This window comes from Polistes canadensis, unplaced genomic scaffold, assembly GCF_001313835.1.
Source record: "Polistes canadensis isolate GaletaPanama2010 unplaced genomic scaffold, ASM131383v1 scaffold_217, whole genome shotgun sequence".
Classification (NCBI taxonomy): domain Eukaryota; kingdom Metazoa; phylum Arthropoda; class Insecta; order Hymenoptera; family Vespidae; genus Polistes; species Polistes canadensis.
In genome coordinates this window covers 183,555-209,960 of record NW_014569764.1, presented here as the reverse complement: position 1 = coordinate 209,960, position 26,406 = coordinate 183,555, and the positions used below count along the sequence as shown (strand labels likewise).

Genomic DNA, 26,406 nt, shown 5'->3' with positions numbered 1-26,406 from the left:
ACGTCAGCCATCAGTCCGGCAGTACTTACGTTGCACCATACAAATTCTATGGACACTGTAAGCAATATCGGGAGGTTGCTGTATCGGAGATCCATTTGAAAATTAATATATTCCTAAAAAATTAAAGAAAAGAAAAAAATAAATATTTAAACGTATGTATGTAGTTGTATATTTTACTTTTGATTAGTATGATTTCAATGGAACGATGAGAAACGTCTTTCTAAAACCATAGAAAGAATGGGACGATGGTAAACGTCTTTCTAAAACCATAAAAAGAATGAGATTATGGTAAAAATCTTTCTGAAATTATAAAAAAATATATGATCTTGTAATTTTGATAATAGATTTGCTTACCCAATTTCAAAACATTCACATCATCGATTATGACTGCATCAATCTGTAWATCAAATGAGATTTAATTAGATATCAAATTTTGTAATAAAATATTATGTTCTTTTTTAATAAAAATTCACACAATTATTATTATTAAATTTTTAATAAAACTAACTACAATACATATATATGTATGTATATTATTTTTTTTATTTAGAAATGAATAATGTACATTTTTATGAGTTTTCATCAAATATTTTACAAATTACCACCATTTTATAAATTACTGAACGCAGTAATTGGACCGCGAATGAAATAGCGTTAAATGTTGTCCCATTCTTGAGAGTCACTCGCAAATCTTACCAGATCGATATTTCCCCATTTCTCCCTATATAATAAATAACACATTCCTCTGAAAAAACCATCCACTAGTTTGAAAATTTTCGGATACCATCCTAAAATAAGTTTCATCTTAATAATATGAAATATAATTATGGAATAGAATTTTTATTCAAGCACAACATATTTCCCTTTTGTATAATTAATTATATAGAATTATATTTTAATATAGTTATATACCACACACACACACACACACACACACACGATGGAAACTCTTAACAGTCATTCCATCATTTCTTTTCGACGATATGAAAAAAATGTCCGAGTACGGTTCCACGCATTGAAATCATCTTCAGGGAAGTCGGCAAAGCCGTTGAGAAAACAGTTTTCTTGGATTCGTTTGCTTCTAGACGACAACGTCTTCAGCTAGAAGAGTTCGAAGCTAGTAAGCAGGATACCTTAGTCATCTTGTCGGCAAGTTCTTTCGAGGACTAATCTAATAGCCAACTCCTTTTGTCGGCCTATAACTAAGAGACTGCCGCAACTAATTCGTCTTTTATTTTTCAGCAATCTTTAACTTTCGTTGGATGAATGACTATATGAAAAAATAACTTCAAACAACACGATTGTTCATTCTCATAGATTTATATATGTATATTAATAGATTAGAAAATTTTCTTCTTGCAATTATTCATCATAATGATGATAGAAAATTTTGTTATGAATATTAATGATAATAATACATTCGTAGAATATGAAATTTTGAATTTTTGAAAAATATTAAATACATTTGGAAAACAGAATTGTGATATTAACAAAAGGGGTTAACGAGTTTATGGGTCAGAACGAAAGGATTGGTGGCAAATTCTTTCGATACGGTGTCAGATGGTGGTAAACCTCGATATGTCTAATCTTATTTCTTTCTTAACACCATAAGGGTAGCGAGGTGTCACGAAATTTTTCGATCGAAGGTTGCATCGTCTTCGTACCTGCAACGTCCCGTGACGAATTATTCCTTCTCATCGATAACTTTCACGATTCTTTAAATCAATATTTTCATATTATATTTTCGGTTTGTTTATAAACGAGAATAAAAGAGAGTTTTTGTTTTTCACGATTTTTCAATTAATAAAATATAGGTTAACCTTTTCTCTAATTATACTAAAATAATTAATTTAATTTTGAAGTAACATATTTCAATTTATTAAACTATGTTTTATACAGTAAATAATATTATATTATAATATTTGTATATAAAAAAATGTTCAAATTGTATTACAGCATTTTTGAGAAAAATTGTTTGGATAACAATTATCTTTGATTTCAATAGAAGAATATTATAACATTAATTACTTTATATTTAAAGAAATATTTTTCAAGATCATTACAAAGATCAACTTGACTTTTGTTATAATTGCAAACAAATTCTTTTCAACAGAAAAAGAAGAAGAAAAACTGAGTAATATTCGTTTGATAAACGTTTTCATTTTGAATTTGAAATAATATTGGTTTATGGAATATAAAAAATGATTGAGTAACAGTTGAAATATAGACAAAGCAAAAGAAATCTCGTGTCTCTATGTTTGTTAATTTATTTTCTTGATCAAATGGGTGTGGAAAGGTTACGGTCAGAGAAAATCGCATTTATAATCGATTTTACGTGAGATCCTTTTTCTCATCGTTTGACCATTTCCAGTAACGCCCAGAAATTCCGCTAACCGCTTCGTTAAATCCGTCCTGCTTGTTTCTCTACCTTCTTCATTTTTTTATCCCTTTTTTTTTTTCGTTATTCCGAACAATAACGTTGTCATTTCGAAAGAAATTCTTCTTCTTCTTATTTTTTTTCTTTTTTTTTTTTATACCATAACATGAAATGAAAAAAATAACACGTAGAAATAACAATATTTTAATCAAATCTTTTATTGATAGAATGATTCGACACATGACAAAGGAAAATAATCGTGCAAATTACTTGACGAACCACCCACCCCCCCACCCCTCTTTCCCCCCATTGTCGGTCACTTTTTCCGCTGTCCGCCCACGACTGTTGAGAAATGATAGATCTCTTTGCCTCGACCTATTCTGTTGTCCAAATTTTTGATCGAAATTTTCTTCTTTTCATTTTTCAGGGAAAAAGATAAAAATAGAAAAAGGGTTTGAAATTGGTTTTAGATTATATCTCGTTAGCTTGCAAGCTGCTTTTTGTTAGAGTGATCCTATTTAAACCAATATTTTTCGTTTCTCACAATCCTTTATTTACAAAATTTCTTATAATAATAACTATAATAATAATAATAATAATACAGGAATACAACAGAACATTTTTTGATACTTAAAATCATTCTTATTATCTATCGAGAATACTGTTCGGAAAGAAACTAATCGCGATGACACACGAAATTACGATTTGAATAAATACTTCTTTGGTCTGATGCTGTATATTTTTCCTTAATTTTCTAATAATTTATCTTAGAAGAAAAGTATCATTTGCGAATTACTTAAAAAGTACATTTTACAACATAGGTATACATATATATTTATCTTAAGAACGGGATTGGAATTTTTAACGAAACACACATGATTTTATAGATCATTGGACGGAAAAGTTATATCGTACATAAAAATGTGAATGTTTAATCAATTTCTATTATAATTAATCTTTGGATATTATTAATTAAACACATTATTGTATTATTTAAACTAAAATTATTACATTTAAGTACACACGCGTTACGGACCAGAGATATTATGTCAAATATTACTTACAATTAATATATATTTACATTTAAAAAAAAAATGTGTTAAGTTAATGAATCATTAATAATGATAAAAAGGAACATAGTGATACAAGTGAACAGACCAAATCAAGAGTATTAACATTCAATGGCACATCTCCTTTGTCATATTATTAATTCTCTTTTTATATTAATTATAATATTACTAATAAAATCGGTTTTTTTTTCTCTCTTTGTGCGCTTAATCTATAATATTTATTAAACGTAATACTTAAATAATTATTTCGTGTTAAACTTATCGCATATTGATCTATCCATAATCAGTCGTCGGAATTTCAGAATCACAAATAATTTTACCCTTTCAAATTACATATTAATCAAATAGAATTAATGAATTAATTTTTACATCGGGATTTGTTTAAAAAATTCGTATCGACATTTAGTTCAAATATCTTCTATTTTTAACATAAATTATATATAATTAATATCATGTTTATACTCCTTATTTTAAGTATGTATTTATATATACACATTTTTTCTACCAAGGACAAAATATTTTAATTAATAATAATATTAATTAAGATTTTTTAAAATGTAAATCAAACGAATTTCGTTGTTTTTCAAAAATATTATTTAACTTGACTTAACAAAACGGTAAGTTAATAATTAAAAATCCAACGGAATATTTACATTTCAAAATATTATCATTAAGTAATAAGATTGATATAAAATACGAATAGATGATAATTAAGTTAACACTTGAAAATAATAAATTAGTAAATATTATAAAGTATAAACAAAATGACGCTTCCCAGACGTTATTGTATGCCAAGGAGGTTAATTTAACGCTAAACCTATCACGTAAGATCAAATGACCACGTCTTGTAATTTGTAAAAATGTAATAATTTATAAAAAAAAAAATGCAGTGAAAAAACGCATAAAATGTTCATTATTCATAAATAAATAAAACAACATATTTTGTACACACATTATCCAATTATCTAAAATCTTATTTTAAATTATAATATATGGTTTTGTTTTTAAGCGGCCATTTGAACACTCACGATAGGAATACGTATACATGAAAAATGTTGATAAGTTTAGTATCAATAACTATCGCAAATAATCGATACGAATTTTTTAAGCCAAATATTACAATCTTTTGATCGAGCTCACCTTTTTATCTCTTTCCATCATGTTTTTCAAGTAATTCACAGAGTGCGGTGATGTATGTTTGAGCCATTTGAAGTGTCTCGAATTTACTGAGCTTATGATCACTATCTAAACTTGGTACAACCTCGCGCAGTTTGTCAAAGGCGTCATTCAAACCATTCATGCGACGTCTTTCACGTGCATTTGCAGCTAATCTCCGTCGTTTTAAAACACTCGGCGATGGTGGTACGTCGCTAGAACGTCGTCTTCCTCTTCTTGGCTGTGTCGTTGGAGATGACTGATTTTTCTATAAACCCCCCGACAGATAAAATTTATTAAATTAAAACTAATTAAATAAAATGTAAACAATGAAAATGAAACAATGTGGTTAATAAAATGATCAGTTTGAAAAAAAAACAGACACCGTGTGCTATTGAGTAAAGATAAAACAAAAATAATGTTTTTTAAATGAAATATTTACAGTTTGGATCCGTACTGAAACTGAGAATTGTTAATAACAAATTTTCCGAACCTGAGCTGTCGAAGATATACCATCCCAACAATTTCTCCGCGACTCGGTGATCGTACAAACTGCCTTGTCGTTTTCAATAGATTGATATTTAGATTTTTGTTGGAGATTTTCATAACAATAAGCAGTCGAATGATATTCCATTGAATTGTCTTCGTACAAGGTCGTCCTAGGTGACATTCCATGATCAATTCGATGTTGACTATCGTATCTGTGAAAATCATTGATATGTTGCATTCCAACAATTGAATCGGCACGTATCAATTGTGCGTGAGATACATAATTTTCTTGTTTTTTTTTTTTCAACAGTGATCAAATTCGTGAACGATAATAACATGTAAACAAAGTGATTGCTACGATTAAAATTAAATTCGGAAAAAGTTACCGATTATCGTCGATAAATTTTCATTTGATTTGAAGATTTTTCCTGTAAAATGTATCGTTAGGGAATAGAAATAAAAATAATAAGAAGAAGAAAAAAACAAACAAACAAACAAACAAGCAACACAGAATAGAACCATTGTAAAGGAACAAACTAACCGTTGTGGTGTAACGGGTGTCATAACACCACAAGGACCTCTCTCGTATCCCTCCGGTGTCCTCGAATATTCAGCTTCCAAGTTCTTCGCATAATCAAGATTCTCAAGTTCTCTTCTTGGCGTTAATTCACCTTTGTAGACATAATTTTCCCCGTACATTGTCTTAACTTGTTCGCAGTTTGGTGAATTGTATGGGGATGGATAAAGAGAATCATATGTCCTCCCGGTTGTTGTCGGATAAGAGGACATTAACATATCCGAGGAACAGGATTGATAATCGCTATGATGGTTGGAAAGTAAAGCCATTATCAGTTAAAATCCTGCATGCACTGTTTTTCTGTTTTTTTTTTTTTTTCAAAAATGATCATCAATATCCCCCCAGAACATATCCTCGTTCAATGAGAACGCTTTTCCTTCGTTAACATCGCGCAGCTTGATTTCACTTTGAGATTCAATCGAATTTCACTTTCACGATCGAAGTACTCGTATTCTGGCCATTTTTCTTTTAATCTTCCTTCCTCTTTCTACTTTCTCACAATGTGAGTGACACACAACTTGTGAAATCTTTTGGATTTCTTCCTTATTTCCTTACTTCCTTCTTTCCTTTCTTTCTTTTTTTCTTTCTTGCTTTCTTTCTCTTCTATTTCCGGTATTATCGAATTCACACTTTTATCGAAGAAAAAAAAAAAAAAGAGAAAAAGAGATGGCAACCTAAATAAAGAAAGTTTCGAGGAACAGAAAAAGTGACAGAGAGACACGGTGAGAGATCTTCGCGTTGTAAAGGCTCGAGTTTGAGTGTGGCGCGTGCCATAGAGTTCTTTGCCGCATCAACATATGGTTCCCACTTGGTTTCGTGCTCATCCTTATAGGTAATACGTGCACCTGGTGGGCCCAGTCCAACTCCTCCTGCGCCTCTATCTACCCTCTCCACAATTCTTTATTTTCCCTTCGCGAACTCCTCTTTCTAGCGAGAATGCTACCACACATCCTGCTTCCTGTACTGACGTACCTGCAAGGGACACCATGAGTTTAAAGAGACACCGAAGACACGCGTGAAAAAAAAAGAATAATAAATATCTGATAGAAATGTTCAATAAGTTGTTCTATCACATTAAAGATATTAATTATTATAACATATCATTCCAATATTATAATAATACCGAAAATCCAGTTGTAGAATTTTCTTTCGAAAGGATGAATCTTGATTAAAAACTAAAAGATGAGTTGTACCCTCCCAGATCTTTTTGTAATCCTAGATACATCAAAAAATATTATAACAAATTTTATTCTTAACAATAGTAAAATGCATAAAGATATTATATAAATATAATAGTGTATATATATATAATATATACATATAATATGTAGATTGTTACGGTTCGCTGATGATTTATTACGGTAGTTCATTTTTTTTTTTTTTCTTAAAGAAAGGGGCGACGACATAAAGGGAGTAGAATCGATGGAATCGTTCGGTGATCCCTTTAAATTCTAAGAAGATACCAAGATAATCTTTTCGTTGGCGGGAATGAGAGTGAACTAGGGAGTTTAAAATTGTGTCGAGTGGAGGGCACGCTAAAAAGAGGGTACAACGGTCGCGTGCTACCAAAGGCATTCGCCTTAAGACAATTAGCGATATCCATCTAAGACGGTTTGCCTTGAGACCCTCTTCGCAAGGTGTTCTATTTAAAAGATCTCGGGATAAATGAAGTGTTCTGTAAAAGAGGAAGGAAGGACGGACAGACGGACGGACGAATTCAGATGGGGTCTCACTTAACGGGAATTCGATCATTTTTACTTGAAATTCATTTTCCGATTTTATCAATGCGATTTAAGATTATGATTTGATATGTTTTGCGTTTTTCTTTTTCTTCTTTTTTTTTTTTTTTCAAACAATTATTTTATCCAAATGCGAACATTATCGAACACACCTCTCTTATCCGAGAATTAACACTTAAATAAACTTATAAATAATTGTAACAAAATTCGATACTTAAACTTTGCTCGCTAATCATTTTGTCAATCTTTAACGCAATTATTTATATATGAGTCTATTAAGTTAACGGAAATGAATAGTAGTTATTCAATGGTGTTATATTGGATACTGTTATTTATGTAAATGTATTTTCTTTCCTTTTCGTAACATTACTTTCTATTATTTAAATGTATAATTAATAATAACGTACGAGAAAAATTCAAAATCATGATTCGTTATTTTCATTAAACGAAAAGGAAAATATTCACGAAAATCATTTTATTCTTGTTTGATCGAAATGTGATCTTACGATTTATAAATATACCTATTTATCGTTAGAAAAATTAATTGGCCTCTTGAAATATAATGATAGAAAATATATATTAGAGAGATAGATTGTGTGGAAAATGAATTTTCATTGATTCCACTAAAAATCATGATCATCGTGGAAAGTCGTTATGGTCCTTTCATCGAGCCAGCTCATTTTCAATCCAATTAGAGCAGAACTTTCCTATGATAGATTTCTATTTCCCCCCTCTAGTTTTTGAAATTTCGGCAATCTGTCGTCGATCTTTATAAACGAATTAGCTAGAAGACAAACATATGGTCAGTACAGGCACGCGTTCTATTTCCATCGTGACTTCTGCATTGAAAAACTGCAAATAAAATACTAGTAATTGTAGATACATGACATTCATAATTATCAATTAAATATACACTATGTAAATATATATATATATGTTTTAAGATATATCATTTTAAAACTAAAATATGTTTCTTCTTTGAGGTAATTCGTCACTGATCCAACCATAATCCATGACTCGAAGATTGAACGAATAACTAGGCTCAGTTTTGTAAATCATCGCATTGAACAGAGGACTGTGAAATAGGAGAACGAAGTGCGTACAACCTTAAACATTATACGAGAAATGTAATTAGTGAAAAGTAAGTTTAAAACAGAAAATGATATTCTGTTGTATGAGATGTGAATATTTTATTTGAAGATTCTCGTAAAAAAAATTGATTATTATCATTCATTTTCAATGACTTTTCTTATTTATTTCTTACCGCACTGAAATTCTCCAAATTCAAAGTATAAAATTTGCCTGCAGTTAATTGAATAGGCGTTTGACTTCTAAGTATAATGAGATTTAAAATTTTTCTTGTTCTTAATGAAGCACGATACCAATTCCCATTTCCACTGATGATAAAATGTAAACATTAAATTAAACAAACATTTATGTTCAAATATTATCGATCGATTATCTAATTAAATAAAATAATACTTACGCGTATTCGCATACTCGTATACTATGATCATATAATTGTTGTGCTGGCAAACTTTCGAACAACAAGTGGCAAGTTTGTGCAATGGCGAATGAGCCATATCTGAACGCTTCATCCGGTTTGTTCAAGTGCATCACAGCCTGGTCACAAAGAAAAATATTCATTTTAAATATATACATCGCGTTCTGTAAAAAAAAATAACCAATTCGTTTGCATGATCTCTTTGCTTTTTTTTTTAAATTATCTTCTTCTCAACGATTTATTAATTTTTTATGACGACATTTTTCATCTGAAATGAATCTTTGATTGATCTTTTATTGAAACAATATTTTCGATAATGTATTTAATAATATTTACTTGAAAAAAAAAAAATAATTTAAAAATAAGAAAACTTTAATGTGCTGATAATTAACTTCGAACACACACACATATGTACGTGGGTCATTCGTCCGTAAAAGGTAAAAATAATATTTCACGAAGTTTACCTGAAACCCCGTGAAACTAATGCAAACCATGTTAAGTCCAAGTTGTACAAAGAAAGATATTGTATTCGCTGATTCGATCATTTGAGAATACCTTAAAAAGATACAACAAAATTCAAATTAGATAGGACGTAAAACGTATTAAACAAAAATATATATTTAACCGTTATTCATTAATAGATACTAACTGTATAATATGATTATGTAATACAACACAATCTCCAGCGACTTTGCTAGTTTTATCATTTGCTTTATCTGGATAGACATCGACGTTCATGTCACCGTCTTTGATAACATTTTCCAAACGATTACTGGACGAATAAAAACAACAAAAAAATCAATTACCAAATTAATTTTTTCTTCATAAAAATAAATTTTCAAAAAATTCAAATAAAACATTAATTTTCTTTTCATTTTTCGATTAAAATCAATATTATATTTTTGTTTACCCTAAAATCGTTATGATTCCACAAATATGTTGTACATAGAATACGAACATCGAATCGATTCCAACAACAGCAGCACAAAATCCAATAGTACCAAAATACGAATGTATCAATACGAAATAATAATATTTTTCCATGTTAACGAAATATTCCGCATGAAATATCAAAGGATACTGTTCCGTTTCGTTTCCAGCTAAACCCAAGAATTGTGATGAAAGTGTCATCACTGGAACCATTAAAAATGGCATCATCGATCCGTAGACACATACTAGAAAATAAAATTCAACTATTAACCTTCTTCAAAAGTATATAATTTTTAACTCAAATACTTCTATATGTACTATATATTATATAATATACTATACGTGTGTGTGTGTGTGTGTGTGTGATCTAAATTACAAAAAATTAAAAAAATTGTTTCTACAAATAGATAATTCTTTGTAAATAATTTATATATATAATAATATAATACAATTAATTTCTTTATACTTCATTGTTTTTATATTATTATAGTTAATAACAAAATTGTATTGTAAATAAACGTAATGTATAAACTCTAATAGAAAGAATTAATCCTTAATTATTAATATGTGTGTGATTATTATAATAATTAATATATATGAGTTTCAAAGGGAAAATGAAATCATATACTATATGATTACATGTGACGAAGTAAGGTTGTTTAGGATTAATTAATTTATTATAATGTATGACTCTAAAATAATATGTATTGACGCGTGAACTAGGTGATCGAGTTGCTGAGGAAGTCCCCAGTAAGGGACGAAACGTTCAACAAGATCAAATAAATTTGTTCATCAAAATTTMTTAACTGTCTTCAATTTTCCCTTTGAAACTCATATATATTAATATACTGTTGGGACAAGAATATTGATTATTAATAATAATTAATTTTTTGTTTATCTTTGGTGCATAATTTAAATCACTTTATCAATTATATTATCAAAATTAATAATAAAAACTAAACTCTCATATTATTTCTTAAAAATAATACATAATATAATATTAATATTTAGAAATATAAAATAATAAAAAGAACAACATTTCGAGATGTAAATATTCTCGAAAAATTGTTTAAAAATAAAAAATAAAAAGAACAATTCCAAGATAATGTAAAAAATTATAGGAGATAAATCTGATTGTACCAGCATAACCTTTGCTCAACAACGTTCCAATGGAATAATAATCGCGAAGAATACGAATCTCTTCGTCCTTCTTCATGGCCATTCTCCAGTCGTCTTGCATCGTCACCAAAAGCTTTTTCATCTATGAGAAGATATCATTTTATATGACGGTAATATTTAATGGAGAGGTCTAACTTTATCTCTTATATACACAACTACACACTGGTACATACCTTGGCGCTGTTGAAAATAAAGTTAACGATCTTCACGACGATCATCAGGCTGACCAGGAAAGGCGCGAAATTTTCCAAAGCGATATCACTGTCGTAATTCCACGCGGCAATCATACCACCACCCTGAATATATCATAGTCATCATCTTCAATAATACCTCCATTAATGTGTTAATTATTGTACAATTATACCAATGATCGATACATACATAAACACGCTTAGAAAGTTCATTAAATACATTTATTATTAGATATTATTTATCAATAAATTTATGTTATTTTAATGATAGTTACACTTATATTATCATAAATACCAAACATATGAATATCATTAGATTTAATTATACCGATAATTTTAAATAATTATATTGATACAAGTATATTTTGTAGAAAAAGCTATAAGAAGAATTGATATAACGATATGGAAATAATATAACTTATGCATTATACAATTTGTTTATGAAATAATATGTATTTTAGATATGAATATTAAGAAATTATTTCTTTTTCGTAAACTATTTAATCGTTGGTTGCACGAGGTGGCCAAAAATAAAATGAAAACATACTAATTACGAGGCATAAAAAGATCACTACCAATAAAGACAACATTATAATGCTCAATTAAGACAAATTTAATCTTTTAATGCGGGAAATATTCTTACATTTTATTATATAACGCGTAGTACGCGCGCGAATAATCGCGTTATATAAAAACAGTAGTCGTAAAATCTTTGGTGCGTTATAAGAATTCAGGCTGTAATAACTCGTAAATATATGCAAAACTACTGCATATATATATATATATATATATATATANTATATATATAATATAATAAATGTGCATAATCGAATAAACAATACCTGTAAAATAGCCTGCGCACCAACAAACGGCAAATATATAAAGGAAACCAATATCTTCTGCATTTTACTCTGATGTGGCCACTGTCCAACAACGTGCATTAATCTTCTCGTAAATTTCATGTACCGAAATTGCGTGTCGTCCATTTCGATGAGTTCGACATCGTACGACTACCGTTTAGTTCGAAAAACGAAATTTCGATTTGACGTTAAACAATACCGAAAACTCATCAAACATTCTGTTTGAAATGTTACGTACGTCCTAATAACGAAAGATTTACATGTCTGATGATGAAAATGAGCGAGCTATAATTAGTTAGGGTAGATTGTGAAAAATCGATCGGGTAATTCACTTCATTCTATGGCCTAATCGATGCGACTAATAATGGCGAAAATATCATTCGCTTGACAGACTTTATACATGTGTGTAAATTTATATACATATGTATGTATGTATGTGTGTTTAACGTTTGGAGTTTTTCATATTCTCTCGTCTACATATGAGTAATTTTCTTTGTTCCTTTAACCCTTTTCGATGCTTTTACCTTCTTCAAACTTGCAATATGGGAAAAACCATTCTAAAACTACTACTTCTACTTCTTCTTCTTCTTCTTCTCACTTTCTCTTTCTATCCGTTTCACTTTAATATCGCTTTTGAACGAAATCAACCACCAATTCGAGGGTGAAGACAATCAACGAGTTTTAGTTAAGTCCGAGAACCGTAAGAGAAGTGATTACATCGTGAGTATAAAATGTAATTCTATAGTTTGTAAAATAATTGAATTATTTTTGTTTATAAATAATGTATTCTTATTATAATTTTACTTTCAAGAATGGGGTATTTTCAAGAATTAATTTTGTCTTTAATTAATGTCTCTTAAGATGGCGTTATAAAGAGTTTTAAAAAACAATTTTATTTTTCATTGAACGCTTAATATATGCTTATTTATAATCACTAAAACACTCATACATAGTTAACGATACGAAGATCATAATTTTCTGTATAAATTCATCTACGTCACAATGATTAAAATTAAAATTCTAATATTTTTTCGTGAAATTATTATAAATTTTAATAATCATTGTACGGAGCACAAAACGGTGAAATAAGAAAAGGACGTTTTGACCACCTTGAAATAAATAACATCGTTTAACAACCAATTGTTGATAAAAATTATAATCAAATTTTTAAATTAATTTCTTTTATCAAATACAGGATGTATATTAACAATCTTACCTTACTAAAATTCTCTAAATTTAAGACGTATAATTTTCCTGCGGTTAATTGAATCGGTTTTATACATCTCATTAGCATGATTTTTAAGGCTGTTCTAGTAGCGAACGATGATTGGTACCATTTTCCTCTGTTACTGAAATAAAAAAAAAAAAATTATTGTAATTTTTAAATTAAAAAAAAAAAAGAAATATAGGACAAGTATTTGCATCAATTTCTTCAATGTTTTTTTTTTTGCTTTTTTATAATAAAAGTTATACGAACTCTATAATTTTCGTTTGAAAACAATAACAATAACAATAATAATAACAACAATAATAATAACAACAATAATAATAACAACAATAATAACAACAATAATAACAATAACAACAATAATAACAATAACAATAACAACAATAATAACAATAACAATAACAACAATAATAGCAATAATAATAATGATAATAATCATAATAATAATAATCATAATAATAATAATAGTGCACATGATCACTATCTTACGCATATTCGCTAATACGATCAGTATGATCCATTAGTTGCTGTCCCGGCCAACTTTCGAGGAAGACAACAAACGTTAAAGTTAACATAAAACCACCGTAACCTAAAGCTACGTCCGGTTCATCCATTTTCATGGTAGCCTAATATAAAAAAGTAAGTTAAAATATTTTTTACAAATAAATAAAAAATAGGGATTATTAAATTAATAATTATTTAACCTGATATCCTGTGAAACTTATACCAATCATGTTAAACATTAATTGAAAAAAATGAGAAATCGTCCACGTCTCTTCCAATTTAGTGGCGTACCTTTTGAATTATGTAAAAGTAAAAAAATATAAGTGGAAAATACCATAAGTAGTCTTATCATAAACTGTATATTTCTAACTGTGATACTGATTTTTATACTAACTGTATAACGTGGTTATGAAGTTTGATGCATTCTGTCATAGCATAATGAGCTTTATCGTCATGAACGTTTGGAATTAGATCTATTTCTAGATTATCACCCTCTACGATGTTCTCTAAATAATATCTGCAAGATAACTAATCTTTATTTAGAAAAAAAAAAGAAACAATTAAAAATACTATTTAATTACTATACAGAGACTGTAGATGTGATTAGATATTAATACCATGTATGTAATTAAAATTAATTGCATGCGTGTTCTCGATCTGTATAATAAATAAATAAAAAGTATTAATTTTAGAAATTTAAGAATTTATAAAAAAGAATTTATAAAAGTTTTAATTTAGGAAATTAAGAATGTTGAAGGAAATAAATTTGCATATATTGAAATAGACATTAAATTTTGCATATATTGAAATAGACATTAAAAATTTCTATGTTATTTAAATATAAAAAAATTTCTCCCTTGGACATGCTGTAATATTAAAATAAAGAGCAGAGTACTAAAAAATTATTTTTTTTATTTTATAATTGGAAGGGTAAAATTCCTTTGAAACAAATAATAACTTCCATAATATATGCTACACACAAGCACACCAAACTTTTTTTTTTACACGGTAGATAAGATCCTCAAAATACACTATAAAATAAAATTCATATACACAGTGTCCCGTAATTGGTGGAACACGTAAGCAGGACAGATTTTACATGTAATAATGAGTCGAAAATGTAAAATAAGATTTGTAACGTGAATTTTGCTCGTAAATCTACGAATGTTTATTAATCTCTTTTTTTCATTTATTTGACCTAAGTAATCAGTGGTATTAGTTTGGTCCCAATTTTTGTAGACACCCTCTATATGTAAATGTATAAATTTAAACTCTCAAATATGTATATATTTACCCCAAAATCTCGCATAATGCACACCCATGCTGAACGTAAAACACATTAATCGTATCGATAGCAACGACAATCGTGATGTATCCAATCGTACCAAAATAAGATTGTATTAACAAAGGATAATAATAAGTTTCCGCATCGACGAAATACTCAACTCGAAATAACAAAGGTTTATCATCGGTCGAATTAAGAATTCCCAAAACATTAGCCACATTTATCAAACCTGGTACCATCATAAATGGTAACATGAAACCATATACAACAGCTATAAACAAAAAATGATACAATCGAAAATAAATGTCTTCTTTTCTAAGTAAAAATAAATAATTGTTTATAAAGATTTCAGAACCTGAATATGCAAAAGTAGTCTTCTTTCCAACTTCGTAATATCGACAGAGAATGTTACGTTCATACTCGTATTTCACATAAAATTTCCAATCCTTTTGCATCGTTGTAAATAAATCCTTCATCTATGTCATGATTAATGACATATAATGATTATATACATTTTATATTTATGTATACGAGTTATAATCAATTTGATAATATATTGAACATACTTGCTCAAAATTATAAACAAAATTGATATACTTGGCTAAGCACATAAAACTTATGATAAAAGGAGCTACACCTTCCATGAAGGCATCAATGTCAACTACAGCACATATCAAACCACCACCCTAAAATTTATATTTAATTTATATACATTAAAAACACACATCTCTTATAATATATATATATATATTGTAATTTAATAATGTATATTTATATATATATATTATAATATATATATATATATTTGATATGCAAACTGAATTATTTGTAGAATAATTTCAAATAATTTTTAACAAAATTATAATATGGTCGCTTTAAAATTGTCGCTAAGCGATTCTTCCTCTTTTATTGAATTGACATTAAATCTATCGATTGTATATATGAACCTATCCACATCATAATAATAATAATAATCAATTATACCGATAATTACACACAACAGTAGATTTAATCAATAATTTTTATTAATGTTCTTATTGTAAAACTCCATTATAATTCCGATATAATTAAAAATCTTAAATGTTATATAAATAATAAATAAAATAATTGTTATAAATAATAAAAAGATTAGATTTATAATTATCATTTTTGTAAAATCAAAGGGAAAAAAAGGCATTAAAAGCACGTAAAAGCAAAACTTTCATTCGAAAGTGGAAACAATTGTAATATATTTACGATTGAATATAATTACCTGAAGAATTAATTGTATAGCAATAGTTGGCACGAATAGAACGGAGACGAGGAACCTTTCTAAGGAACTCTGATCTGGCCATTGGCCGAGAATGTTCATAAGATATCTGTTGTAACAGATATATTGATACTGAATTTCGTCCATCTTCTCTTGTCTCGGATTTCCTTGAAATTGTGGTGGAATACAATGATCAATCGAGTCCACTTCTTCTTCGTCGAAGCAATTATATGCACGCGTGTATAGTTCGCCTTCATTATGTATTCCCTTTGGATATACTAGCGTAATAGAAAGAAATGACGTGCCTACCCTATTATAGACAGTATTTACAATTCTCTCAAAGGATGAACAAGGGATTGAAACATAATATAGGATTTGTGATCGCGATTGTTTATATAACAGCTCTCTTTCTCTCTTTTTATACAAAAAAATATGTTCTTACAATAATTTTCTACGATCTTATCAATATCTTTCAAAAAAATATTACAACGTTATTATTTTATTTTATTTTCAAAAGTTTTTCAACTTTAATATCATAAATATACTTTTGTTAGCGGGGTGGCAATTAAAAAGAAATATTTTTAAGATTTACAACAAAAATTTGGTGGCATATCCATCTAAAATTTATCATATTTAAAGAGATTCGGTGAATAAAAAGAAAATATAATTCTTTTTTTTTTGGTGATATATATTGTTCTTGACGTAAGTAGATTTAAAAAAAAATATACAATAATCTACCGATAGATAGCATTTGTGCTGTAGATGCAGTTTTAAATTTTTTTAACGGTGCTTCTCTAACCGAAAGATGGTAAGGGTAGTTATTGATATACATTACCATAAGTAAAATAATAACTACTGTAGATAAAGTCGAATATTGTCTTAACTTAACAGAGATGAGAATTATAAGGTTAAGATTACTTTTTGGAATAAAGTCTTATTTGTGATATGAATAATAATGTGTATTTTAAAATGATTGTATAATAATATATTATAATGGAAGAATGAAAAAATACTCTGTATATCTTTTTTCTTTTTCATAGTTAATGTAAACAAAATTAAAAAATGGATCACGAAGAGGAATTTCTTAATAATTTTTTTACTCAGGTTACACAGCTGTGCTGCGATAAAGCAAAAGAACTTGTTGTACGTAGTTTCTATTTATTATTTTACTACCCTGATGAATTAATTTCATGAGAAAATATTTATGATATAATAAATTTCTAGGAGAAAGAGCGAGAATCATGCAGGCAAACACAAATGGGCCCATGGGGAATGTTGTTGATGACATTACCACAAATAGCATTTACAGAACGCTCTTATGCAGATCTTGGTTTTCTTCATACAAAAAACAAAGGCTTCTTAAGAAAAGATGTATATACTTTAAGTAATATTTTTAACAAATATTATTAACACGTATAATATATTATTTCTTTTAACACAATATATAAATAATTAGATTTTTAACAAGAACTTGATGAAAAAAACACTGCTTTTTAGAATTCTTTAAAAACTGTCTACGAGTCGTTAAAGTCAGATCTTAGAAGATTAGAAGAAATGACAAGAGGAACGAATACCATTGGTGCCATAGTCGCAGAAGTTTCTAGTCAACTTTATCAATTCATTGGGGCAAGGATCCAGTTGATAGATTTGTTAGTACAATATATTTCTATATTTTAATATATTAAATCTTAGTTAGAAATAATATGTTGTAGTTATGAGAAAATGTACAGTATGAGCATTAACAGCAAAATAATGAAATATCAAGAATTATTACAATCAATTAATGCAATAGTACAAGCACACTCTTTGTCTTGTACTCATTTAGCATTAACGGCTATCAAAACAGCTTTAACGTAAGTGTCTCCTATACTATGTCCTTTATTATATGAGAAAGAGAAAATATATAGTTAATTTTAAACTTAACTTATTAGTTTGGAATGTGAAATACTGGTTCAGTTAACAGAAGCGCATATAGAGATACAACACTGGAGATTTTTACCTACGCTTATGGCACTTTTTGGAGCGCAAACTCGAATGTCAGCATGGGAAAGAACTTTACAGAGTAAAGAGGTTTGTAATTATATTTAATGGTATATATACTGTTAATAACATTTATTTAATAACTATATATATTTTTAGTCATGGAAATTAGGATTCGGTGCTACATTTCTTAAGGCAAATCAACAGCCTGCATTGTATCAATGGTTAGTAAAATTGAAAAATGCTATATTAGCTAAATGTTCTTTATATTTTCATACGACTCTGAGCCAACAAGCTACTCCAGGAGAAATGAGAAGTATAATGAGTAAACAAAGCGTGGATTATTACCATAAGTAAATTATATTTTTAATGCTTACAAAAATTCATACGATTAAAATTTGATCTAATATTTGTCCATGCATTTTAGAATTCAAAGTTTTCAGCGTAAGCACGATGTGGTAGCTGTTTTAATAGTGTTTGATTCTAGAGGAATGAAGGATTCAGGAGCAGGTTACAGACATTCAGACAGAAAATTTGAAACATCTGAAGAGTTCACAATTGTTGTCAGTTGTCCATATGTAAATATAGAATAATTATTTGTATTAGTAAGAAATGATAAAATATAATTTCCTGATTATGTTTTTTAGGCGTTTATTCATAAACCATTAATCCATTGGGATAATATTCAAAATAAAATAAAAGAACGCTATGCAGAACTTCTTACTATGGATAAAATAATTTATGCTAAAAGCTTAAAGGTTAATTGATAATTTATTTTAATAATTTATACACTTTCTTGGGTGTATTTATTCTTTCGTTAAATAATTTATAAATGAAAATGAAAATATCTTTTCTAGGATTTATGTACATATGCACTGTATAATATGGATCCCAGAATGACTTTGATAACTATTTATGAGACTGAGAAACAGAGAGACAAAGAAAGACATGTTTCTACATTTATGTCCGATATGAGCACGCAAATAAAATGCAATAAAATTTACGAATCTTTAAAATTATCTAAATGAGCAAAATTAAAATAAACAATTTCAATTGACAAGCTGTGCGTAATAATCCGTTTGATTTATATCTAAATTTTTATCATATTCTTATCATTATTGTTGTAAATATTCTTAAACTAATGAGAAAAGTTATAAAGAAAGAGAAATAAACGATCAAAATCAGCATACTTTTACAATGTAGTGTCACAATACATTTTTTTTTTAGAAATGATATATGATTTTAATATATTAGTAGCTTTTCTTTATAAGTTATACAAAATTTAAATAATATGTAGCGAAATGCAACTCATTATAACTTGCACAATCTAACAAAAATATTATTGACTAAAAAAAAGACATATTTTTCTATTTAAATTTTTTAATTTTTTTTATAGTTAATTTTATTTACGCATCAGAATGAAACTAATTACAATATATATATGGTAAAAGACAAATCTCTATACTAATGAATATTTATGCATACCAAATCGCGAATAAAAAACAAAAAACGATTGTTCATTTTACCTCAAAAGAGTAGAGTTGTTTGACAAATTTATTGCAGAAAAATTTTGATTTCAAAAGAGATAAAAAAAAAAGAAGAAAGAAAAATGCATAGAGAAAAATAAAGAAAGAGAAATAAGTAGAGAAAGTGTGATGTGTGTAATTCTAGGTAATGACGTGATTTCTCCCAATCATTGAAGGTAAGAAAATGAATGTGAAAAAGAAAAGATTATTCTAGGATTGCAAAGATGCAATGAAAGCAAGCTCTTATATAGATCGCGACTACTGGAATTACAAAAGTATAATAAACATATAGAAGTTATTTAAAAACCGATTCTATAACATGTGCGTTAGAAAATTAATCCTATCCTGAAAAAAAGTAAAATATTAATTAAATTGCCAAAATCTTAGAATACTTCCTGATATCTCTAAAAGTATAAAAATGATTTGAAAAGGAGCTTTGCAAGTGCGTTGTAATTAATCATTTCCTGAAACAAAGTAAAATTTAAATAATCCAAGATTGTTCCGTGTGGTATCTGTAAGAATATAAAAGTTACTAAAAAACATTATAAAGCAATTAGTTTCTGTATATTAAATGGATAGAAGGAACCAAGGAGAGAGCTGGATTTTACTTGTAATGTAATGTATAGCATATAAAAATATGATAAACATTACACGAAAAGTAATATCCATTGCCCGGGTCTAACCACGAGGAGGTAACCGCTTCTAAAGACCCGGGATGTGCATCCTGAAGATGTCCACATCCGAATATAATTTAAAGAAAATAAGATAATTTAAACGAGAATGTTTTTTAAAGAATATCACTCTTAGTCCCCACCATAAGAATTTCATCAATTCGCCGATAACACGCATCAACGTTTACATGGCAATGTCTAACGGAGAACTGATTAAAAAACAATGTGAGTTAATGAAAAGTAACGAAATCAAGTTTAAAAAATTCATCTCTCTAAAAACATAAAATAAAAAGATATTACAATCATTTTCTATTTAAAGTATTTTACTAAATATGTAATGCCTAAAACAGTACATATGTGTTAAAACAATCTGTAATATAAAGAGAGTGTATTAGATTATTAAAATAATTGTTAAATAATTGATAGAAATGACTATTGTTGTTAAAAAGCTCGGTATATATGTTAGGAGCACCGTCTTCTTCGAAGTCTTCTGTTAGACTGAGTCAAAGTCCTCTAGAAAATTACTTTTATTGGAAGTTGTTTATAAAACTTTCCGAACGTTGCACATGTGTCAAAAAGGAATAATTCATCTAATCGATAAAATTTAAGATTATAACGATTTGATTTTAGTATTTTTTCATTTCTATGTAATTGTTTAAACTGTTGTACATTTTTTTAACGTACCTCTGCAGAATGTTATCGGAGGGGGAAATTTTAATCGAGATCAATTAATATTTAAAGTATGCTAATAGGTATGTAATGCTTATACTAGTACATATATGTTTAAACAATCTGCAATATAAAAAGAGTGTATTATATTATTAAAATAATTGTTAATTAATTGATAGAAGTGTCCGTTGTTGTTTAAAAATTCGAAATATATGATCTATGTACCATCCTCTTCGAAATCTCCCGTTAGACTGATACGTTGTCACATAGAATAGTTTTTTTTATCGAAAGTTGTTTATAAGATTTTCCGAACGTTGCGCACGTGTAAAAAAGGAATAATTCATCTAATCGATAAAATTTAAGATTATAACGCTCAGATTTTACTTTTTTTTTTATTTTTATGTAATTGTTCAAATAAATGTAAATTTGTTTTAACGTTCCTGTGCAGTGGAGATGGAAATTTTCATCGATAAGAATATCACGTCGAAATCAATTAATATTTAAAGTATGCTAATCAATATGTAATGCTTATACTAGTACATATGTGTTTAAACAATCTGAAATATAAAGAATGTTTATTAGAGTAATAAAATAATTGGTAATAAATGGTAATAATAGATGTTACAGGAATCGATTGATATTTATGAAGATGGTATACGTTATAAAAATTATGTTGTTTACCTGGAAAATACGAGGACAAAAATGATACCTTGTCAACTTAATACAGTTCGAAAATCCAAAATGGAGATCTGATTCGAATTAGTTAAACAACTGCTTCGCGCCAGTATGCGCACAATGCAATTTTGTCTTCAACCAATCAGCGAGTATATAACATGTAAATATTTTCGCGCTATATTTAAACATGAATTTAATTATTAATAGTTCTATAACAAATATATATATGATTTTTTAAATATTGATAAAGTTTATCAAAGACTTCAAATATGTTTATTAATAAACTGTTTAATTAATGAAAATATCTATATCAGATTTACAACCTTAATTAATAGAAACTTCATCGAACCATTATAAGATGCCGTTCTCCATACGACGTGTGTATACGTACATCATGAAACAATGAAAAGTGATTATTTTTATTTCTGTTAAGTACATCATGAAAACAATGGAAAGTGGTTATTTTTATTTCTTTGTTTCTTAATATATTTATAAAACAATTCCTATCGGGAATAAAGTATGTTATTAATTTCATAAAAGGTATGTAAATCTTTATCTTAAACTTATAACATCTATATAAACTAACAATTAATAATTTAATATCCATGTAACCTAACAACCTAAAGCTAAAAATTTAACCTCATACTTTTATTAAGCCTTTTAATAACATTTACTATTTTAATTTAAAAATGAATATTAGATGTTTTATTCGCATGAACTGCTTTCTCTCCGACAAAAAGGAAAACTTGCACGATGTTGGTTAGCTGCAACAGTCAATGATAGAATATTCAAGCAAATGTGTAAATCGTCAACTGTGAATAGAATTAACCTCTGTGAACTATGGTAAATATTAAATATATTATTAATATTACTTTCTTATTTGAAGAATAATTAATAATATCCGTATTAATTTTTTTTTCTAGCATGGAAATAATGAATACGGTTCAAATAGAAAGTAATGAAACTAGTAGACGTTTTAGTTTATATTTATCATCGCAACTTATGTATGGAGCAGCAAAAATTCTTTTATATCAGACCGCTAGTTTACAAAGTAAGTTACTATATATTTTATTAAATTATTTAAACCAATCAATCTCTCTTATATACTATAAAAACAATTACTAATTAATTATTTTTTGTCTGTTTTAGCTCAAGTTTTTCAAATAAATAAAAAAGTATTGTACCACAAAAGAACTGAAATGTAATATTTTAATCTTTCAATACTTATAACAATATAAACACAAATTCATAAAAGAAAACCTTTTTAATTTACAGAGATGAAAGAAATACTGTCATAAAAGATTTGGGTTTATGTAACATAACTTCTGTAATTCAAGATTTTAATGATGTTCAGTTGGATAACACTTCACCTGTTGTTCGTGATGAATTTAACATAAACACTAAAATAGAAGCGATGGTAAATATTAACTAGTATTCATATTTGTTACATTCGAATTATTATGTCAAGTTGTATACTTGTTTTTCTATATTCTTTATACAGGATGTCTTGTAACTAATGGTATAAGGGAATGTAAGGGGTTACAAATTGGATATAAAAGATACCATCATACTGACAATATTTGTAAACATATTAAGAAACACAAAAATGCTTTTTAAAATTTTTGTTGAGCTGAAACTGAATCAAGTGTACGTGTACTCAACAAATTTTTCAATTTATTTTTCTGTAAAACAAAACTTTATACGAACAAATTTTATTCTTCCTTTACGACTTAATTTTTCATAAAGAATTACCCTCTTTACCACCAATTACATGACATTCTATATATATAACTCCTTTTATTTTATTTATTTTATTTATATATGCATGTATAATTATATATATATATATATTTAGATGCATGATGCTACATGTTTGGACTTCGGTGCTCTAACTCATGAACAACTGAATTTTCTCCTTCCAAATGGCGAAGACATTTCATTGTTAGTGTCCTTATTTCCTTTTCCAATAATCCTTGATTTTCCTTTAAATATTAAATTTATCTAAGTTGTAATAATATTATGAAACATTATCTTTTTATAATTTTATATTAAAATTATTATACTTTTCTTTTAATTGTTTTTTAGAGAAATATTTGAGAGAATACATATCACTGATTCTAATCTGGACAGAGAATTAAGTGATACATCTACTGCAAATAAAATAATTTTATCAGATTTAGAAGAACCTGATGTATCGAAGCATGAATTAGAAACAGAAATGTTATTTTCTGATCGTGATGACATAATCATAGCAAGTAAGAAGAAAAATATGTTTAAAAGAAATAAATCAAAATTACAGTTAATAATAATTATCCAACTTGATTTAATGCATTTATTTTTTAGACAAAGAACATCATGCAGCTTATACAAAGACAATGTTACCAGAAATAACTAAGCAAGAATTTATGCCAGGGGAGAGTACATTTTTAACACCTCGAAAAAGACAATCTACTGAAGAAACATATATAGAAACACCAACCAAAAGAAGACATGTATATATTTTACTACACAAGTAAAGACTATTATTATTAACAATTAGGAATAATTAGAGAATGATTATTTTAGTTAAGATTTGAAGATATAGCAGTACCAAGTAATGCTGAAATAACAATGATACCAGAAACCGAAGAAATTTCAGTTCTTACCACAGACTATTCCATAGAATCATTACAGAATTTGGAATCAATTCATGAAGATTTACAACAGATTAAGAGAAAATCTAAGAAAAAAAGAATGTTTGCTGACAAAATTACAAAACTTAGTCATAAAGTAATACGAAAGTGTATCAATAATATCAATACTCATACTGTTGTAAGTTTAATCAAATTTTGCACAAGAATGAATTTAAATGATATTCTAGAATTGAACCACTTATTATGAAAGTGATGTAAATTCATTTTTGAAAAACATAATTCTGATGCTTTATTTAATATTAATGAAAATTATGTTTTCTCAATTTGTTTTAAAAATGGACATATACCACTTCATAATAAATTGTCCAATTAATGCAAACATTAATCGTGTTCTATTACTTTTTAGCCATTGAAAGTTATCGATGTAAATATATCAACATCAGAAATTCTTTTCAAAGAAGCACCAGCAAGGTTTATTTCCACTCGCAAAAACAAATGGAACAGTCCTTTGAATAAACTTTTTGACATGTACACTCTTCTATCGTCTACTAAAAAAGAAATGCATATGGAATCTGGACAATCTTTAGAAAAATGTATTACTTATATACAAAAAATTATTATTATTTCTAGATATTATCTTGTGATTCTAATATCAATATAAATTTTTAGCTACTGAATTTCTACGTTTAATGGATAAAAGTAATAAAATTGAAGAACTTCCCTCTGATTTGTCATCTGCGATTGGAAGATCTATTGAAATAAGCAAAAATATAAGTTCAGAGAAGAGCGTTGCCATTAGTATAAATGAGCTTCCAAAAGTAATTAAATTTCATGATGCAATGGAATTAACTAACTATGAACCAGAAAAATTGCAATCTCCAGAAATCACAGAAAAATTATTTATACCAGATGCAAGGTAACATACACATACAAAATTTTGTGTACAAAATAATAATAATGTTATAATAATGTTAAAAAATACAAAATAAAGAAATAATAATTCTTTGTATATTTTGTAGTACAGATTCATCATCGTTTCCATCTTGTTTCTTAACGAGACAAGAATTACTATCATTATTGGAAATAATTTGGCAGAACAATGAATTTGCAGCATTTACAGATTTAATTTCACCAGATCATTACAGTAAATTAGACGCTTCCTTTTGTTTCACATTTCTTTTGGGTGAGTATTTTAAAAATTTATTTTTAAATTTATAGAAACCGATGCGTTATTATCAATATATTCTCATTTATAGGGTATTTCCAAATATGTGGGCGTAACTTCAGTGTTAGTTTATGAAACACTAAAATAAGAAAAAAGTTCATACAATAAGAAATGTCCGATATGACATCTTGTTTCTGAATTATAGCTGTTTTTGTCTTTCAGTAATTCATATAACTCTAGTGACCATTTGTTTCAACTATTTACAAGTAAGCTTTTTATCTCATGTTGTCAGCAAATTCAAACAACAGCTGGTATTTTTAAACGAGTTAGAAAATTTATGATAAGACGTTTGGAAGTCTGTATTTATACCGAAGGTGACCACTTCAGTTTTATAAAAATTATGTAATAACGTGTACAATACAAAAATAACTATAATTTAGGAACAAGATGTCATATCAGACCTATGATAATATGAATTTCTTTTCTTATTTTAGCATACTGAAACCATCCTTGAAGTTATATATATATGCACATATATTTTAAAATATTTTATATATTAAAAATATTTCTAAGCGTAATAATTGTTTTTAGAATTACATAAAGAAAAGAGAATTATTTTAAAACAAGCTGCACCTTACGATATCATCTGGATAAAAAAATATACATAATTTGTGTAATAGTGATTTTTTTATTCTATTATTACACAAATAATGCAATATCATTTATTTTAAAAGGAAACATATTTGAAAT

At 27.5% G+C, this 26,406-nt stretch overlaps 5 protein-coding genes across 9 annotated transcripts in view; 3 read left to right on the top strand and 2 right to left on the bottom strand.

Moving 5' to 3' along the window:
- Positions 1-1,617: 1,617 nt before the first annotated feature.
- On the bottom strand, positions 1,618-5,937 carry LOC106790141 (pancreas transcription factor 1 subunit alpha-like). 2 transcript variants are annotated; one of them, XM_014754869.1, is made up of 4 exons: positions 5,633-5,937; positions 5,102-5,303; positions 4,588-4,870; positions 1,618-1,664 (listed from the first exon to the last, which is right to left on the bottom strand). In XM_014754869.1, the coding sequence occupies exons 1-3, from the start codon at positions 5,935-5,937 to the stop codon at positions 4,592-4,594; spliced, it is 786 nt and encodes a 261-aa protein (XP_014610355.1). In that variant the 3' UTR covers positions 1,618-1,664; positions 4,588-4,591. The 2 variants fall into 2 exon arrangements, 1 of the variants encoding a protein (XP_014610355.1); XR_001382054.1 differs by lacking the exons at positions 1,618-1,664; positions 5,633-5,937 and having other exon boundaries at positions 4,782-4,870; positions 5,096-5,158.
- Positions 5,938-13,129: 7,192 nt separating this feature from the next.
- LOC106790137 lies at positions 13,130-16,484 on the bottom strand. Its single transcript, XM_014754863.1, has 9 exons — positions 16,341-16,484; positions 15,655-15,774; positions 15,444-15,564; positions 15,098-15,359; positions 14,198-14,320; positions 14,004-14,094; positions 13,789-13,925; positions 13,288-13,420; positions 13,130-13,180 (listed from the first exon to the last, which is right to left on the bottom strand). Exons 1-9 carry the CDS (start codon positions 16,482-16,484, stop codon positions 13,130-13,132), a joined length of 1,182 nt encoding a protein of 393 aa, XP_014610349.1.
- Positions 16,485-17,223: 739 nt separating this feature from the next.
- On the top strand, positions 17,224-19,514 carry LOC106790139 (UPF0536 protein C12orf66 homolog). Of its 2 annotated transcripts, none has more exons than XM_014754867.1 (9): positions 17,224-17,480; positions 17,562-17,708; positions 17,835-17,986; positions 18,050-18,190; positions 18,269-18,407; positions 18,477-18,670; positions 18,745-18,880; positions 18,965-19,075; positions 19,175-19,514. In XM_014754867.1, exons 1-9 carry the CDS (start codon positions 17,400-17,402, stop codon positions 19,343-19,345), a joined length of 1,272 nt encoding a protein of 423 aa, XP_014610353.1. In that variant the 5' UTR covers positions 17,224-17,399; the 3' UTR covers positions 19,346-19,514. The 2 variants fall into 2 exon arrangements, with proteins under 2 accessions (XP_014610353.1, XP_014610352.1); XM_014754866.1 differs by having other exon boundaries at positions 18,745-18,895.
- A 2,701-nt stretch (positions 19,515-22,215) lies between these two features.
- LOC106790153 lies at positions 22,216-24,220 on the top strand. 3 transcript variants are annotated; one of them, XR_001382056.1, is made up of 7 exons: positions 22,216-22,398; positions 22,599-22,701; positions 22,782-22,909; positions 23,008-23,059; positions 23,134-23,275; positions 23,944-24,113; positions 24,202-24,220. XR_001382056.1 is itself a non-coding variant. In XM_014754885.1 (6 exons), the coding sequence occupies exons 2-6, from the start codon at positions 22,559-22,561 to the stop codon at positions 23,369-23,371; spliced, it is 477 nt and encodes a 158-aa protein (XP_014610371.1). In that variant the 5' UTR covers positions 22,227-22,398; the 3' UTR covers positions 23,372-23,458. The 3 variants fall into 3 exon arrangements, 1 of the variants encoding a protein (XP_014610371.1); XR_001382055.1 differs by having other exon boundaries at positions 22,227-22,398; positions 22,559-22,701; XM_014754885.1 differs by lacking the exons at positions 23,944-24,113; positions 24,202-24,220 and adding an exon at positions 23,360-23,458 and having other exon boundaries at positions 22,227-22,398; positions 22,559-22,701.
- A 1,290-nt stretch (positions 24,221-25,510) lies between these two features.
- LOC106790149 overlaps positions 25,511-26,406 on the top strand; it is a 6,005-nt gene continuing 5,109 nt past the window's right edge. The window contains exon 1 of the mRNA XM_014754880.1: positions 25,511-25,674. The gene's annotated coding sequence lies outside the window, so the exon portion shown is untranslated. The remainder of the gene's footprint in view (positions 25,675-26,406) is intronic.